Here is a 16,103-nt window from a genome sequence, read left to right on the forward strand (position 1 = left end):
AGTTTCAAGGTGTGAAATAAAAGGTTTGTTAGTAAAAGAAAATATACTGCTGTTAGTACCATAAGATACAATGCAGAATACAGTACAAGGTAAGATTTTTTTAGTTTATGTCATGGTTGTTGCACTGTAAGAAGGGCATACCTAGAGGCATTGTTTTGGTAATACACAGTGTTGTAAAAAGAAAAAAAAAGTCTTGAGAAGGGGGATGTAATGTATTGTGTGAGTATTCGTAGCGTCAGAGGGCGTATGATGTCAGGATGTGGAAAAAGTAAAAAATGGAAGTCTGGTGAATAAACGTGGTTGTTCAATCTACAGCGGTGTCCGAGTCACATCAATATTACAGATTTGTTGTTGCAGAGGATTAAACTTCAAACAAGGTGCCACATTATTAAAATCAAAGATAAACTAAGGTCATGCATCTAAAATTCTAGTCCGTAAGCAATGACGATACCTGCGTTGGCATCTTTCCCTCTGTAAGGTATGTCATAGATTGCTCCCAGCAATTCTTCCTTACTTTCAAAGGAGCTCTGCTGAATTTCATTCCTCATGTGATTACTGAACTGGCTCACTGATACCTGTGAAAGTAAATCATCATATCTATCAAAAATCCCACTGACTATTTTCAGTACTGTATCCATTACTTACAGGCCCTCCCTGGGTTATGAACACCAAGTTTATGAATACCTCTGCATATGAACTAGCTCCCATAATATTCAATTCAAAAGCCTGATGTGTGAATGTTTATTCCAATAAACAACAGAGCTAGTTTTCTCTCTCTCTATCAGCCTTCAGTATGTACTTTCATATTCAATCTATGCAATTTCATGCCGTTCATGACAATATTGCAGAAGCATGGTTACCATATCCAGTATCACTTGTTCAATTTATGTCATATGGACAAAGTTGACGTAAGGATGCCTGTACTGAGGGAATCAATTCATTATCTTAGGACTGCCTGTACTACTTAAATAAGAAAAAAGCAACATTGCTTTATTTTATGAAAAATGTTCATGTAACCCCTACACATAAAAACAGAGATGTGAATTTTGAGCAGCAAGTTCTAAAACAAACAAGCAGTGAGAAATTATTGCATCTGCATCTAAAAACTTACCTGAATTCCGTCAGGACCAATTTTGTCAAAAACTGTGATAGTGTCATACACAAAGGCAATGATTTTCCTGAAGTTTACTGATCCTATCATTGTGGAGCCATCAATTATAAATCTCATGTCTGCTTTGACCGCACGGCAATCTAAGGAGAAAAGGACAGTGGTTGCTTTCTATCCAACAACTTCATAAAAGATGAGCAGACAAAGGTACTTAACTAAATTCTTGAAGCATAATTCTGTAATCTAAAACAGAGAGGCTATTTTTAAGGATTCTAAAATATTTTGTGGTCAATTAACTGAATCGCTCCCTACGTTTCTAGAAGGTACCCTTAAAATTTTAGTAGATAGACCTGACAAAAAAGTTCTTCATTAATATGTTTACATTGTCACTTAAGATTATGTTATAAAGATAATACTCAATTAAAATCTTCACATCAATTCCCAGTACTATCTGTCCTTACAATTACTTGCTTACAGCTTATCTATTGTATCAACAAAAGGTTTAATTTCAGTCGCACTGATGCAGCAGGAGAGTTAGAGATTAAAATGATATGTAAGCATTTCCTTCAGCTTTCCCAAGAAGCTTTAGGACCGCCAGTTCTATTCTGTGAAAGCCCAGCATTGTAACTGGGTAGGGACAACATCAGCAAGTGAACTGCAAATTGTATCATGTCAGTCCTATCTGCAATAAACTCACTTTTAATCATATTTTCCTAATTTTCTTTTATCCTAGCAAACAACCAGTAAATCAATGGAAAGAAAAAGCCCCACACATCAAAGTTGCTGGTGAATGCAGCAGGCCAGGCAGCATCTCTAGGAGGAGGTACAGTCGATGTTTCAGGCCAAGAAAAAGCCCTTCTGCTTATGAAAGGAAAATCTAAAAATGGGAGGCCAGGTGGAAAATTGAAGATTTAAATGAAAAATGAGGCTTCATCGATGGTGTTGATTCCAAAGTAGAAAATGCAACACTTTGGTAAACAGTGCACAGGAGAGGCCCACAATATGACATGCATGTACCCAAGAAATATTTACACAGCCATCAACACATGTAATCTATTTCTATATCAAATGGAACTGTGATTTAGAGGTTTACATGAAAAATCATTAGAGAAAGTAACAGATACTAAAGAAGGGGCCTTTAATATCCTAGAACAGAATAATTGAGATTGGAGAAAGGCAACCTTACTAACTTGGTCTTAAAAGACTAAAACGTGTTCTTTACTGATTACAAGTATTGCTACTTATAGTCTTTGGAAGTTCATCAATCCACTTAAATTTTAGACCTTTCTCAGCACAAAGGATCCTTACACTAATTGTACCATTAGCTTTTAATACATCTTGGTCCCAAATCTCTTTGGAATCTGACATTCTTGGATCTAACCATATACAGCAGATATGAGACATCAATGAAATCTTGAACCACAGAAATCCTTCATGTGCAATAAGCCTGTGCAGTCCAATTACACCCATGTGACTAATTAACCTTCTCACCCGCATGTCTTTGGAAAGTGGGGAGAAACCCACACAATTACGGGGAGAATATACAAACTCCTTACTGACAGCAGCAGAATTAAATCTGGATTGCATGTGCTGTAACCGCATTACGCTAACCACTACACTACCTGATGACCTTTGATGGACAATCAGAAGCTCCAAAGTGTTTCCACTGCAACTTTAATGAAGGAATAGCCTAATGACAAGAACAAAAAGACACAAACAGATAGGGAATAGAGGGATATGGACAACAAACAGGTAAATGGAATTATTTTGGCATCATTATCAGTGAAGACATAGTAGTCCGAATCACACATCACTGTGCTGTTCTCTTCCATGTTTCTATGTAAGAGCACATAAAGAATAAAAGAAGTATTTGTAGTCTGGGAAATGAGGCAAGGTATTCATCAAAGCCGTGCATTGCATGTGGCTATACTATTACAACCATTACAAGTGTAATTAATGCACATGTAATTTCATTGATATTCTTGGGGAAGAAACTTGAGGAGGACTGTGTAGTGGGAGAAAACAAATTGCAGACACATTCTTTCCTCGTGAACCTTAGTTATTTTTTTCATATAAATATTTCATTTTAAAGTAATAACAAATTCCAAAATTCAATTTTAATTTAGAAGATTTACTGTTACCAAAAGTTAGTAAGAAGCCAATTAGGTTTTGGCAATGCTTCACTGTGCGTAATGAGAAGAACAAAGCTTAAATAAATAAGATCCATTGGTATACATCTGGAACAAATGGAGTAGCGGCTAAATGCCAAATGGAATTAAAGGCTTTGATATAAATGGGAAAGAAATCCATGATGGAACAAAAAGGCTCAAAGTAAACAACTATTACAGGATGAGTAACACACACAAAATGCTGGTGGAACACAGCAGGCCAGGCAGCATCTATAGGAAGAAGTACTGTCAACGTTTTGGGCCAAGACCCTTCGTCAGGATTAACTGAAAGAAGAGTCAGTTAGTCCTGACGAAGGGTCCTGGCCCAAAACCTTGACTGTACCTCTTCCTATAGATGCTGCCTGGCCTGCTGCATTCACCAGCATTTTGTGTGTGTGATGCACTATCAATCACTCCAAAAGACTGGAAGTAGAGTAAATACTGAAAGGCTTTTATTAGCAGTAAAAGTGACCTCGACCATGCTGAGTTTCTGACCTGCACTGAGGGAGGAGCAGTGGCACAGGGGTCTGCGGGAGGAGCCACAGGAGCAGTCAGCAGAGGGGCACGTCCAGGCAGGTAACCCAGTTACAACATACATATGGTTTACCACAGTGTGTTGCTTGAATTTCCAGCATCAGCAGATTTTCTCGTGTTTGTGTTTGTAAATTACAGGATGAGTGGTATTTATCCCAGAATATACAAGATAATAAGACCATAAGACCATAAGACAAAAGAGCAGAAGTCGGCCATTCAGCCCATCGAGTCTGCTGGGCCATTTTATCATGAGCTGATCAATTCTCCCATTTAGACCCACTCCCCCACCTTCTCACCATAACCTTTGATGCCCTAGCTACTCAGATACCTATCAATCTCTGCCTTAAATACACCCAATGACTTGGCCTCCACTGCTGCCTGTGGCAACCAGCTCCATAGATTCACCACCCTCTGACTAAAAAAATGTTGTTGCATTTCTGTTCTGAATGGGCACCCTTCAATTGTTAAGTCATGCCCTCTCATACTAGATTCCCCCATCATGGGAAACAACTTTGCCACATTCACTCTGTCCACGCCTTTCAACATTCGAAATGTTTCTATGAGGTCTCCCCTCATTCTTCTAAACTCCAAGGAATACAGTCCAAGAGTGGACAAACGTTCCTCATATGTTAACCCTCTCATTCCCAGAATCATTCTAGTGAATCTTCTCTGTACCCTCTCCAACATCAGCACATCCTTTCTTAAATAAGGAGACCAAAACTGCCCACAGTACTCCAAGTGAGGTCTCACCAGTGCCTTACAGAGCCTCAACATCACATCCCTGCTCCTATACTCTACTCCTCTAGAAATGAATGCCAACATTGCATTCGCCTTCTTCACCACCAACTCAACCTGGAGGTTAACCTTAAGGGTATCCTGTATGAGGACTCCCAAGTCCCGTTACATCTCAGAACTTTGAATTCTTTCCCCATCTAAATAATAGTCTGCCCATTTATTTCTTCTGCCAAAATGCATAACCATACACTTTCCAACATTGTATTTCATTTGCCACTTCTTTGCCCATTCTTCCAATCTATCCAAGTCTCTCTGCAGACTCTCTGTTTCCTCAGCACTACCAGCCCCTCCACCTATCTTCGTATCGTCAGCAAACTTAGCCACAAAGCCATCTATTCCATAATCCAAATCGTTGATGTACAATGTAAAAAGAAGTGGCCCCAACACGGACCCCTGTGGAACACCACTGGTAACCGGCAGCCAACCAGAACAGGATCCCTTTATTCCCACTCTCTGTTTCCTGCCAATCAGCCAATGCTCTATCCACATATGTAACTTTCCCGTAATTCCATGGGTTCTTATCTTGTTAAGTAGCCTCATGTGTGGCACCTTGTCAAAGGCCTTCTGAAAATTCAAATATACAGCATCCACTGCATCTCCCTTGTCTAGCCTACTTGTAATTTCCTCAAAAAATTGTAATAGGTTTGTCAGGCAGGATTTCCCTTTAAGGAATCCATGCTGAGTTCTGCCTATCTTGTCATATGCCTCCAGGTACTCTGTAACCTCATCCTTGACAATCGACTCCAACAACTTCCCAACCACCGATGTCAAGCTAACAGGTCTATAATTTCCTTTTTGCTTCCTTGCCGTCTTCTTAAATAGCGAAGTGACATTTGCAATCTTCCAGTCCTCTGGAACCATGCCAGAATCTATCGACTTTTGAAAGATCTCCGCAATCTCCACAGCTACTTCCTTCAGAACACGAGGGTGCATTGCATCTGGTCCGGGAGATTTATCTACCTTTAGATTAGTCAGCTTCCGGAGTACTTTCTCTGTCGCAATTGTGACTGCGCACACTTCTCTTCCCTGCCACCCGAGTGTCCCATATACTGCTGATGTCTTCCTCAGTGAAGACAGATGAAAAATACTCCTTCAGTTCCTCTGCCATCTCCTTATCTCCCATTACAATTTCTCCAGCATCATCTTCTATCGGTCCTATATCTACCCTCACCTGTCTTTTACTCTTTATATACTTGAAAAAGCTTTTAGTATCCTCTTCGAAATTATTTGCTAGCTTCCTTTCATAGTTAATCGTTTCCCTCTTAATGACCACCTTAGTTTCCTTTTGTAAGCTTTTAAGAACTTCCCAATCCTCTGTCTTCCCTCTAATTTTTGCTTCCTTGTATGCCCTCTCCTTTGCTTTAACTTTGGCTTTGATTTCTCTTGTCAACCACAGTTGCATCCTTTTTCCATTCGAAAATTTCTTCTTTTTTGGAATATACCTGTCTTGCACCTTCCTCACTTCTCGCATAAACTCCAGCCACCGCTGCTCTGCCGTCTTTCCCGCCAGTGTCCCTTTCCAGTCAATTTTGGCCAGTTCCTCTCTCATGCCACTGTAATTTCCTTTACTCCACTGAAATACCGACACATCAGATTTCTGCTTCCCTTTTTCAAATTTCACAGTGAACTGAATCATGTTATGATCACTGCCTCCTAAGGGTTCCTTCACCTCAATCTCTCTAATCACCTCCGGTTCATTACACAATACCCAATCCAGAACAGCCGATCCCCTAGTGGGCTCAGCATCAAACTGTTCTAAAAAGCCATCTCGCAGACATTCTACAAATTCTCTCTCTTGAGATACAGTGCCGACCTGATTTTTCCAATCCACTCGCATGTTAAAATCCCCCACAATTATCATTACACTGCCCTTCTGACAAGTCTTTTCTATTTCCTGTTGTAATTTGTAGTCCACATCACTGCAGCTGTTTGGAGGCCTATAAATAACTGCCATCAGGGTCCTTTTACCCCTGCTATTTCTTAGCTCAACCCATAAAGATTCTGCAGCTTCTAATCCTATATCACCTCTTTCTAATGATTTAATATCATTTCTTACCAATAAAGCCACGCCTCCCCCTCTGCCTACCTTCCTATCCTTCCGATACACCGTGTATCCTTGGACGTTCAGCTCCCAGAGACATGCATACTTTAGCCACGTCTCAGTGATGGCCACAATATCATACCTGCCAATCTGTAACTGTATGACAAGATCATCCATCTTATTCCTTATGCTGCGTGCACTTAAGTATAACACTAAGTATTTGGTACTTTTCGCTTTGATTTCACTGCAACTTTATTGCACTGCAACTCATCCCAATGGCTACAAATTTGCCCCATCACCTGCCTGTCTTTCCTGACATCTTTACTGCTCACTATCTTAGATTTATTTCTGTTTTCCTCTTCCTCCGCTCTATCATTCCGGTTCCCATCCCCTTCCCAAATTAGCTTAACCCTCCCTAACAGCTCTGTTAAACTTTCCCGCCAGGATATTGGTCCCCTTCGGGTTCAGGTGTAACCTGTCCTTTTTGAACAGGTCATACTTCCCCCAGAAAAGATCCCAATTATCCAAGAATCTGAAGCCCTGCCCCCTGCACCAGTCTCTCAGCCACGCATTCATCTGCCTGATCCTACTATTCTTGACCTCGCTAGCATGTGGTAGAAATCCTGAGATTACTACCCTGGAGGTCCTGCTTCTCAGCTTCCTTCCTAACTCCCAGAAATCTCTCTTCAGGACCTCCTCCCTTGTCCTATCTATGTCATTGGTACCAACATGTACCAAGACAACTGGCTGCTCGCCCTCCCCCTTCAGGATATTCTGGACCCGATCCGAGACATCCCGTACCCTGGCACCTGGGAGGCAACACACCATACGGGTATCTCTATCAGGCTCACAGACTCTCCTGTCCGTCCCCCTGACTATGGAATCCCCTATGACTACCGCATTCCTCTTCTCCCTCCTTCCCTCCTGCACGACAGCGCTAGGCTCAGTGCCAGAGACCTGGTCACCATGGGCGTCCCCTGTCAGGTCATCCCCCTCAACAGCATCTAGAACAAGATATTTATTGCTGAGGGGGACAGCCACAGGTGTGCTCTCCACTATCCGGGCATTTCCCTTTCCTCTCTTGACAGTGACCCCTGTAGCCTAGGGATGACTACCTCCCTGTAGCTCCTGTCTATCACCTCTTCACTTTCCCTGATAAGCAGTAGGTCATCAAGCTGTAGCTCCAGATCCCCAACACGGTCTCTGAGGAGCTGAATCTTGGTGCACCTGGCACAGATGTGGCCATCAGGGAGGCTGGAGATCTCCCAGGATTCCCACATCTGACACCTTGAACAAAGCACTAACCCTGCAGGCATGCTATCTAATTCTACAGGAATGAAACAGGAAAAATAAGTCTACTCACCCAGTTACCTTGACAAGCAGACAAACTTTTTAAACCGTTAGCTCATACCGTTAGCTGTATGAGCCCCGCTGTTCCGGTCTGTCCGGGCCAATTTGCAGAAGGGGGTGGGAGAAAAAAAAGTGTTGGTGCTTTGCTCTTGCCTCTTCCCGTTTACCGCCGAAGCCCGTTGAAGCCAAAGCCCTACACTCTGCTACCACTCACTCCGCTGCCCGCTGTATAGGGTGGTCTCCTTACGTCACGCGCCTGCGCAGTCTCCTCCTTCTTGCACTTGAAGAAGTTTTTTAAAGAAATGCCTTCCTTCAGAATTTAGCTCCCACGCCGCTCTGTAGTCCCAATCCAAAAGAAAGCCGTTGGAAGCAACCTTCCTTTTTAAACTCTCCGCGCTGTCCTGTTACATCATGCGCCTGCGCAGTCTCGTCCTTCTTGCACTCGAAGAAGTTTTTTTAAAAAACTGCCTTCCTTCAGAATTCAGCTCCCACGCCGCTCTGTAGTCCCGATCCAATGAGAGGCATTGATCGTGTGGATAGTCAGAGGCTTTTTCCCAGGGCTGAAATGGCTAGCATGAGAGGGTATAGTTTTAAGGTGCTTGGAAGCAGGTACAGAGGAGATGTCAGGGGTAAGTTGTTGTTTTTTTTTACGCAGAGAGTGGCGAGTGCATGGAATAGGCTGCCGGTGGTGGAGGCGGAAATGATAGGATCTTTTAAGAGACTCCTGGATGGATACATTTTGCTTGGAAAAATAGAGGGCTATGGGTGAGCCTAGGTAGTTCTAAGGTAAAGACATGTTTGGCACAGCTTTGTGGGCCAAAGGGCCTATATTGTGCTGTAGGTTTTCTATGTTTTTAGAATCAAGGCAGAAGAGGAAAAAGTTTTCTGAAGCATGAAAGGTCTTTATGAAAGAGTTAAAAATACATTAATTACTAATTACTTGACTAAATAAACTGATATGATGCCCAGATACTATGATAACATCTTTATTTCAACTTATGTTAAATAACATACTGGATAATAGAATAAACTGGAGTATCGTCATGTATATGCCCATTCCACATATATCCTTATTGATTGTTAATCAACATTGCTCCTAGTTAAGTAATCTCCTAGAATAATTCTGTTTTTCCACATTTAATTTTAGCTTCTTACTCATTTCCAAATATAATTCTATACATGAAGCTGTGCAATCTGCTACCAAGGTCTCAGTCTTCTCAGTCTCTCTAGCCCACTTTAAAATCCTTCTTAATCTTCCTCGCCCCCACCCCCTTTAGCCAAGATTTTGGTGGTCTGTGCTAATATCTCTTCATGTGCTTCAGCATAATCTTTTAACAAACAACGAAGCTTTTAGGATAACTTCTGTTGTTGTTTAATTGCAACAGATAACATAGATTCAGTCTCATATCACAACTTATGTGAACCTCAAGTGGACTTTGGAAGGCCGGAATAAATAGATGCACACTACACTCCAGATGAAAGAGCACAAATTAAATCCAAACATAAAATTTAAGAATATTACTAGGGAAATGTGAAGTAAAACGTACAAAGTAGAAGATACCAAGTGTCAGCAAGAGGAAAAATTCACATCAAGATGACCTGATTTATTTATTTCTGGCCAGCCTAGTAATAAAGCTGCAGCAAAAGATTCCGTCACTAGAATCAGTTACAAGACCAACATCAGACTCAGGAAAGATGGGGAGATAGAGATCACAGAAAAATTGTAAAAAGTCAGCCTTTACAACAACAAATGAACACAAAGGAGAAAAGCTATCCTTCAACTGTGTCTCTTGGAAAGCAGTGCGGAAAAACTTTAGTAAGATGATGACATCAACTAACCTCCAAGGATCAGATAATGAAGGCAAATTATTTTCAGGTAAACTTGGAACTAACCAGAATTTCTACTTCACACGATAGATAGGCTTTTGTGGCATAACAATAGCAAAAGCCATGGAATCCAAAGGCAGAGAGTCTGTGACATATATGATTATTGTAGTGTCTTTCTGCATGGACAAACTAAAATAGGCACTTGACTGTTCTCATTGATTTATACATTAATCTGTCAGAAAAGCAGTGTCTGTTATAGCTGGCCAATCAGTTGAGAACATATTTAAGAGCTGAACATCAAAAGAAACAAGAAGTATCTCTGCAAATAAAATGATGTTATCTTCCAACTTTGCTGCTGTTCCCAAAACTCACCAACATTACTAATGGTAATTTCAAAGATACCATCTCTATAATTTTCTATTTAGTTTCCACAAAGCAATGATTCTCTGAGTTACTGCAACTATTTATGAAGAAGGAATCAAGCACTAAGTTGCCAAATGAATTAAGACCAGAGAACACCACTGCCGCCTTGTGGTTTAGAAAATAAAAGGCAACTTTCAACACCATTGTGAAAGCTTAAAGCACTAGGATTTTTGAGCAACAAACAATCTGCTGGGGCAACTCAGCGGGTTAAGGTGGGGGAAGGGGATTATCAATGTTTTTAGCTGAAACCCTGCCTTGTAGTTTCAATTTGACATCCAGACATGAAATTGAAATCAATAGTTTCCAACATACATAGTATAGTTTTATACTGTATCAGCATGTGGAACATCTGTATCAATATTTCCAAAACACAAACAGACCTGGCACTTTGGTAGTGCTTGCAGACAATAGAAAACTTTCATCTATCCGTGTTTCAGTGGTGTTTACGATGAAAGCCACTGATCTCACCATTATTTCAACAGCAAAGCTTTTAATTTTCATTCAAAATCTTTTTATACAACTGTCAGTTTTAGTGTGAATACTTTAAAAATTGCTTTCTGTGTGACAAGTGGCAAGTGAAAATTTTATTTGTCTATACTGCGTTCATAGACTCTTTGGTGCAGAAGTTTGCCAACAAACAATCTGCTGGAGATACTCTGTGGATTGAGCAGCATCTGTGGGAGGGTAGGAATTATTGACATTTTGGGTCAAAACCCTGCGTCAAGTCTGCTCAACCCACTGATTGCCTTCAACATAGGACCCAGTCCTGATGAAGGGTCTCGGCCTGAAACATCAACTGTGTGCTCTTTTTGATAGATGCTGCCTGGCCTGCTGAGTTCCTCCACCATTGTGTGTGTGTGTGTGTGTGTGTGTGTGTGTGTGTGTGTGTGTGTGTTCTTTCCTTCAAAAGTTTGCTTGTTGCTCCAAATTCCAGCATCTGCACATGGTCCTGATGAAACACGACAATATTTTATTGGCATTAAACAACTAATGATTCTATTAATTATACTTTTTCTCGACTACAGTCACTGCTGGCCATGGCTGGAGCAGACGTGAAGCCAAATCAAAGCAGCAGGCCCTGGGCACAAATAAGTGTTTGGCCCATTTACCAACTTAGGCATCAAGCCAGAATTAAAAGATTAAGGCATCAAGGCCGAGGACAAAGACATGATCCAGGTACTCATTCAAAAGTAATATAATCAATGTACGGGGGTTTGCAGTAGATATAATAGCCTACGCAGCAATATTCAGAAGATAGTTATATGGAAATAGATAGCAATTTCCAGGGAGTACACATGTGCATGTAAACATAAAAGTACATTGTTGTCCAATATGCACCTTGCCTTTCCAAAAGCTGCAACGTACTGCATCTCACCAGCTGACCATGGTTCAAATATCACGGAACAACTTTTGACATCATTCTTTCATCACTGAGAGCAGAATTTGGTCTATTAGATAATCTCAATGTTTTCCCAAGTAAAAATTTATAGCTCCGGCACAGAAATACTATATTAAGCAATGGCAATCCTACCTTTTAGAGCAGCAGGACCAGCACTGGAAGCAAATGTAGATCTTACTGGAAGTGGCACTAAAAGCAAGAGATAAAATTATGTCTTAAATATAATTATTGCAAAACAAATATAATCTTCATGATTTTAGTCAATTTTACTAAAGACTTCACCTTCTGTTTGAATTTTACCTCCTAAGAGTATCTGCAGATGATACCGTTTCCCTGACAGTCATTATAATATTACAATACAGGATAATTTTTGTTCTAAATTTACATTATCCTTTTATTTCAAAGTTTCCGTACTGTGGTAAGGTATAGATGTGAGGACATTATTGCTATTTTGTAAAATTCTGTTTTATTCTTACTAAAGCTAAAATTTAGGCTTTTGCCTTATTTTAATGAGAAAAAAAACAAATGCTGCCAGTGACCAGGAAAATAATTGCTGGCGATGTTGGGAGTTAAATGTTTCACACATACATAAGATGAACTATTAGTTCAGTCATGGAGCAATCCCAGTCAAAATAAAGTAGACCGGTGTCTTCTTAAAAATTTTGCATGAGTTTATCTTTCTACTTACAGTGGGTTCCAATTAATTGGGCTATTGGTTAATCGGGGTAGCCACTTATTTGGAACGACACTTAAAAAACAACAAATAATCAGGAAAGTACCAGAATTCCCTTCATTTATTTGGGACAGTATGTCATTTAGCAGAGACAAGTGGCAATTCCCAAATAATTTCTCAATACCATCAATTGCACGTGCTTGTGTGGCCATTAGATACTACATCATGCTTTGAGAGAACAGTTTCTAAATAGTGTCAGATGCATGCATTTGCATTCAAAAAGCAGTGCTTTTTGCCACTGATAGGTGGTGAGAAATAAGATGTAAGACAATCCAGAACTGTTTTGCTCACTGCAGTGTCAAGCATTCAGGCTTGGAGATGCCAGAAATGGCCGGGAATTAAAAGTGAAACGATTTCACAACTTCAATAAGTTATGAACTACAAATAATTTGAAATTATCAACCATCATCTTGAATGTTACAATGAAAGATTGAATGAAAGTAGTTCATTATCTGCACTAGGTGTCTTCACTGATTTTGATCATTTACAGACAATCAAACGAACATGGACAAAATACTGGAGGAACTCAGCAGGCCAGGCAGCATCTATGGAGAATAGTAAACAATCAACATTTTGGGCCAAGATCCTTCATTCAGACTGGACAGAAAGAGGAGAAATCAGATTAAGAAGGTGGGGGGGGCGGAGGAGGAAGAAGAACAAGGTAGTAGGTGATAGGTGAAACCGGGAGAGAGGAAGGAGGCAGTGAAGTAAAGAGCTGGGAAGTTGATTGGGATAAAGGGCTGGAGAAGGGGAAATTGATAGCAGAGGTCAGAAGGCCATGGAAGAAAGGGAAGGAGGAGGACCACTGAGCTGGGAAGTTGATTGGGATAAAGGGCTGGAGAAGGGGAAATTGATAGCAGAGGTCAGAAGGCCATGGAAGAAAGGGAAGGAGGAGGACCACTGAAGGGAGGTGACGGGCAGGTAAGAAGATAAGGTGAGAGAGGGAAACAGGAATTGGAAATGGTGAAGGGGGAGGTGGGAATTATCAGATGTTTGAGGAAATTGACGTTCATGCCATTAGTTTGCAGGCTACCCAGACGGAATACAAAGTGTTGCTCCTCCAGCCTGAGTGTCACCTCATTGCAGCCGTAGAGGAGGCCATGGTCTGACATGTCGGAATGGGAATGGGAAGCAGAATTGAAATGGGTGGCTACAGGAAGATCCCACTCAGGAGCACCAGACACAGTAGATGACCTCAACAGGTGAAGTGTTGCCTCACCTAGAAGGACTGTTCAGGGCCCTGGATGGAGGTGAGAGAAGAGCTGAATGAGCAGGCATAGCATTTATTCTGCTTGCAGGGTTAAGTGTCAGGACAGAGATTAGGAGGGAGGTATGAATGGACAAGAGAATCACAGAGGGAGCAATGCCTGCTGGAAGTGGAGAGTGGGGAGATGGTACAGATGTACTTGGTGACTGGCAATGCAGAGGTTCATGGGGTGGTAGGTGAGGACAAGAGGAATTCTATCCCTGTTGAGGCAACAGGAGGATGGGGTGTGTGTGGATGGAAATGGTGGAAATGTGGGTGAGGGCAGTATCGATGGTGAAGGAGGGGAAACCCCATTCTTTGAAGAAGAAGGACATCTCTTCAATTCCCCACTCTGGCCCCCTCTTCTTCAATTCCCCACTATGGTCCCATTCTTACCTCTTCCCCTGACCTGCTTATCACCTCCCTCTGGTGCCCCTCCTCTTTCACTTTCTCCCACAGTGCATTCCTCCATTCTTCTGTCCTATCAGATTCCTTCTTCTCAAGCCATCTGCCCTTTTCACTTATTATTTCCCAGCTTCTTACTTCATCTCGCTCCCCTCCCCTCACCCACCTGGCTTCACCTATCACCTTCTTGGATGCAGTCTTTCCCCTTCCCCAACCTCCTTACCCTGCATTGCACTCCTTCCTTTCCAGTCCCGATGGAAAGTCTCAACCTGAAATGTCAATTGTTTATGCATGTCCATAGATGCTGCCTGATCTGCGGAGTTCCTCCAGCATTTTATGTGTGTTGCCTTGGATTGCCAGCAACTACGGAATCTTTTGTGTTTGTAAAGCACTAGGCCACCTTGAGGGCAGGACCAGCATTATCCATTTTCTTTATGTGACTGATGTCTTACCTTATAGAGGAAATCTCATAGAAATGTATACAATTATGAAAGGGATAGATAGGATAGAGGAAGGAAAGTTGTTTTCACTGGTAGGTGAGACTATTACCAGGGGACATAGCCTCAAGATTCAGGGAAGTAGATTTAGGACGGAGGTGAGGAGGAACTGCTTTTCCCAGAGAATGGTGAATCTGTGGAATTCTCTGCCCAATGAAGCCCAGTGAATTAAATATAATGAATATATTTAAGACAAGGTTGGATAGATTCCTGCATAGTCGGTGAATTAAGGGCTATAGAGGAAAGGCAGGTAGGTGAAGATGAGTCCATGGTCAGATCAGCTATGATCTTAGTGAATGGCGGAACAGGTTCAACGGGCAAGATGGCCAACTCCTGCTCCTATTTCTTATGTTCTTGTGTCTTGTCAACACCATTATAAATGGGAAACAGCCTTTAAATCCTCCCAATTGCAAGAATACTTTTTTCCTCCACATACTTGTTCTGGCATTTAAAATAAATCTAAAATTACTTCAGTGAAATATTTAACATTCAGCTTGGTTTGGAAGCTCTGAACTCCTGTTAGCAACTGTGCAAAAGGGTGTTGGAGATCAGCAAGCCCATGTGAACGGGGTTACTTCAATAATAACGGCTATTAATCCAGATCTACACACAGCACATTATCACATACGGGGAAAAAGCAGAATATATCAACGGCAGAATTATTCTGTATCAGGAAAATGAGTAAAATTCATCTCAGTTCCTGTTTCTGGAGAATATTGTCAGGCTTACACAGGCAGCCACCTCCCTGTCTCCACCCAGCCAATAGGAGTCATCTGCCACTCATTTCCAACTCATCATCTGCAACTCTCTAGATCTGGATACCCCACCATAAGAAACATCCTCTCCACATCCACCCTATCTAGTCCTTTCAACATTCGGTTGGTTTCAATGAGATCTTCCCACATTCTTCTAAATTCCAGTGAGTATAGGTCCAAAGCTGCCAAACGCTCATATGTTAACCCCTTCATTCCCAAAATCACCCTTGTGAACCTCCTCTGGACTCTCTCCAATGGCAACACATCCTTTCTGAGATATGGAGCTCAAAACTGTTGACAGTACTCCAAGTGTGGCTTGACTGGTGTCTTATAAAGGTGCAACATTATCTCTTTGCTTTTGCATTCTATTCCCGTTGAAATAAATGCCAACATTGCATTTGCCTTTACCACAGACGCAACCTGTAAATTAACTTTACATGAGGACTCCCAAGTTCCTCCTTACTTTCTCCCCATTCAGATAATAGTCCGCATTATTGTTCCTTTTACCAAAATGCATTATCATATATTTCCCAACATTGTACTCCATCTGCCATTTTTTCCCCCACTGTTCCAATTTGTCTAAGTCCTGCAGCAATTGCATTGCTTCCTCAGCACTGCCTACCCCTCCATCTATCTTCATATCATCTGCGAACTTTGCCACAAAGCCATCAATTCCATTATCCAAATCAGTGACAATCAATGTGAAAAGCAGCAATCCCAATACTCACTGCTGAGGAGCACCACTAGTTACTGGCAGATAACCAGAAAAGTCTCCTTTTATTCCCATATGCTGCCTCCTGCCTGTCAGCCATTCTGCTATCC

At 41.5% G+C, this 16,103-nt stretch overlaps 1 protein-coding gene and 1 long non-coding RNA gene across 7 annotated transcripts in view; one reads left to right on the top strand and one right to left on the bottom strand.

Annotated features, from left to right (window-relative positions):
- The window catches only part of LOC140186506 (uncharacterized), a 140,905-nt gene that overhangs the window by 110,081 nt on the left and 14,721 nt on the right, over window positions 1–16,103 (top strand). For both annotated transcript variants that reach the window (XR_011882890.1, XR_011882889.1), the window contains exon 3: window positions 11,272–11,422. This is a non-coding gene — a long non-coding RNA (uncharacterized lncRNA). The remainder of the gene's footprint in view (window positions 1–11,271; window positions 11,423–16,103) is intronic.
- LOC140186485 (collagen alpha-1(XIV) chain-like) overlaps window positions 1–16,103 on the bottom strand; it is a 183,972-nt gene that overhangs the window by 71,028 nt on the left and 96,841 nt on the right. For all 5 annotated transcript variants that reach the window (XM_072240859.1, XM_072240841.1, XM_072240850.1 and 2 more), the window contains 3 exons: window positions 11,778–11,834; window positions 1,112–1,251; window positions 452–575 (listed from right to left, as the gene is read on the bottom strand). In XM_072240859.1, coding sequence (XP_072096960.1) covers window positions 452–575; window positions 1,112–1,251; window positions 11,778–11,834 — 321 coding nt within the window. The remainder of the gene's footprint in view (window positions 1–451; window positions 576–1,111; window positions 1,252–11,777; window positions 11,835–16,103) is intronic.

This window comes from Mobula birostris, chromosome 2 (assembly GCF_030028105.1).
Source record: "Mobula birostris isolate sMobBir1 chromosome 2, sMobBir1.hap1, whole genome shotgun sequence".
Taxonomy (NCBI): Eukaryota; Metazoa; Chordata; class Chondrichthyes; order Myliobatiformes; family Myliobatidae; genus Mobula; species Mobula birostris.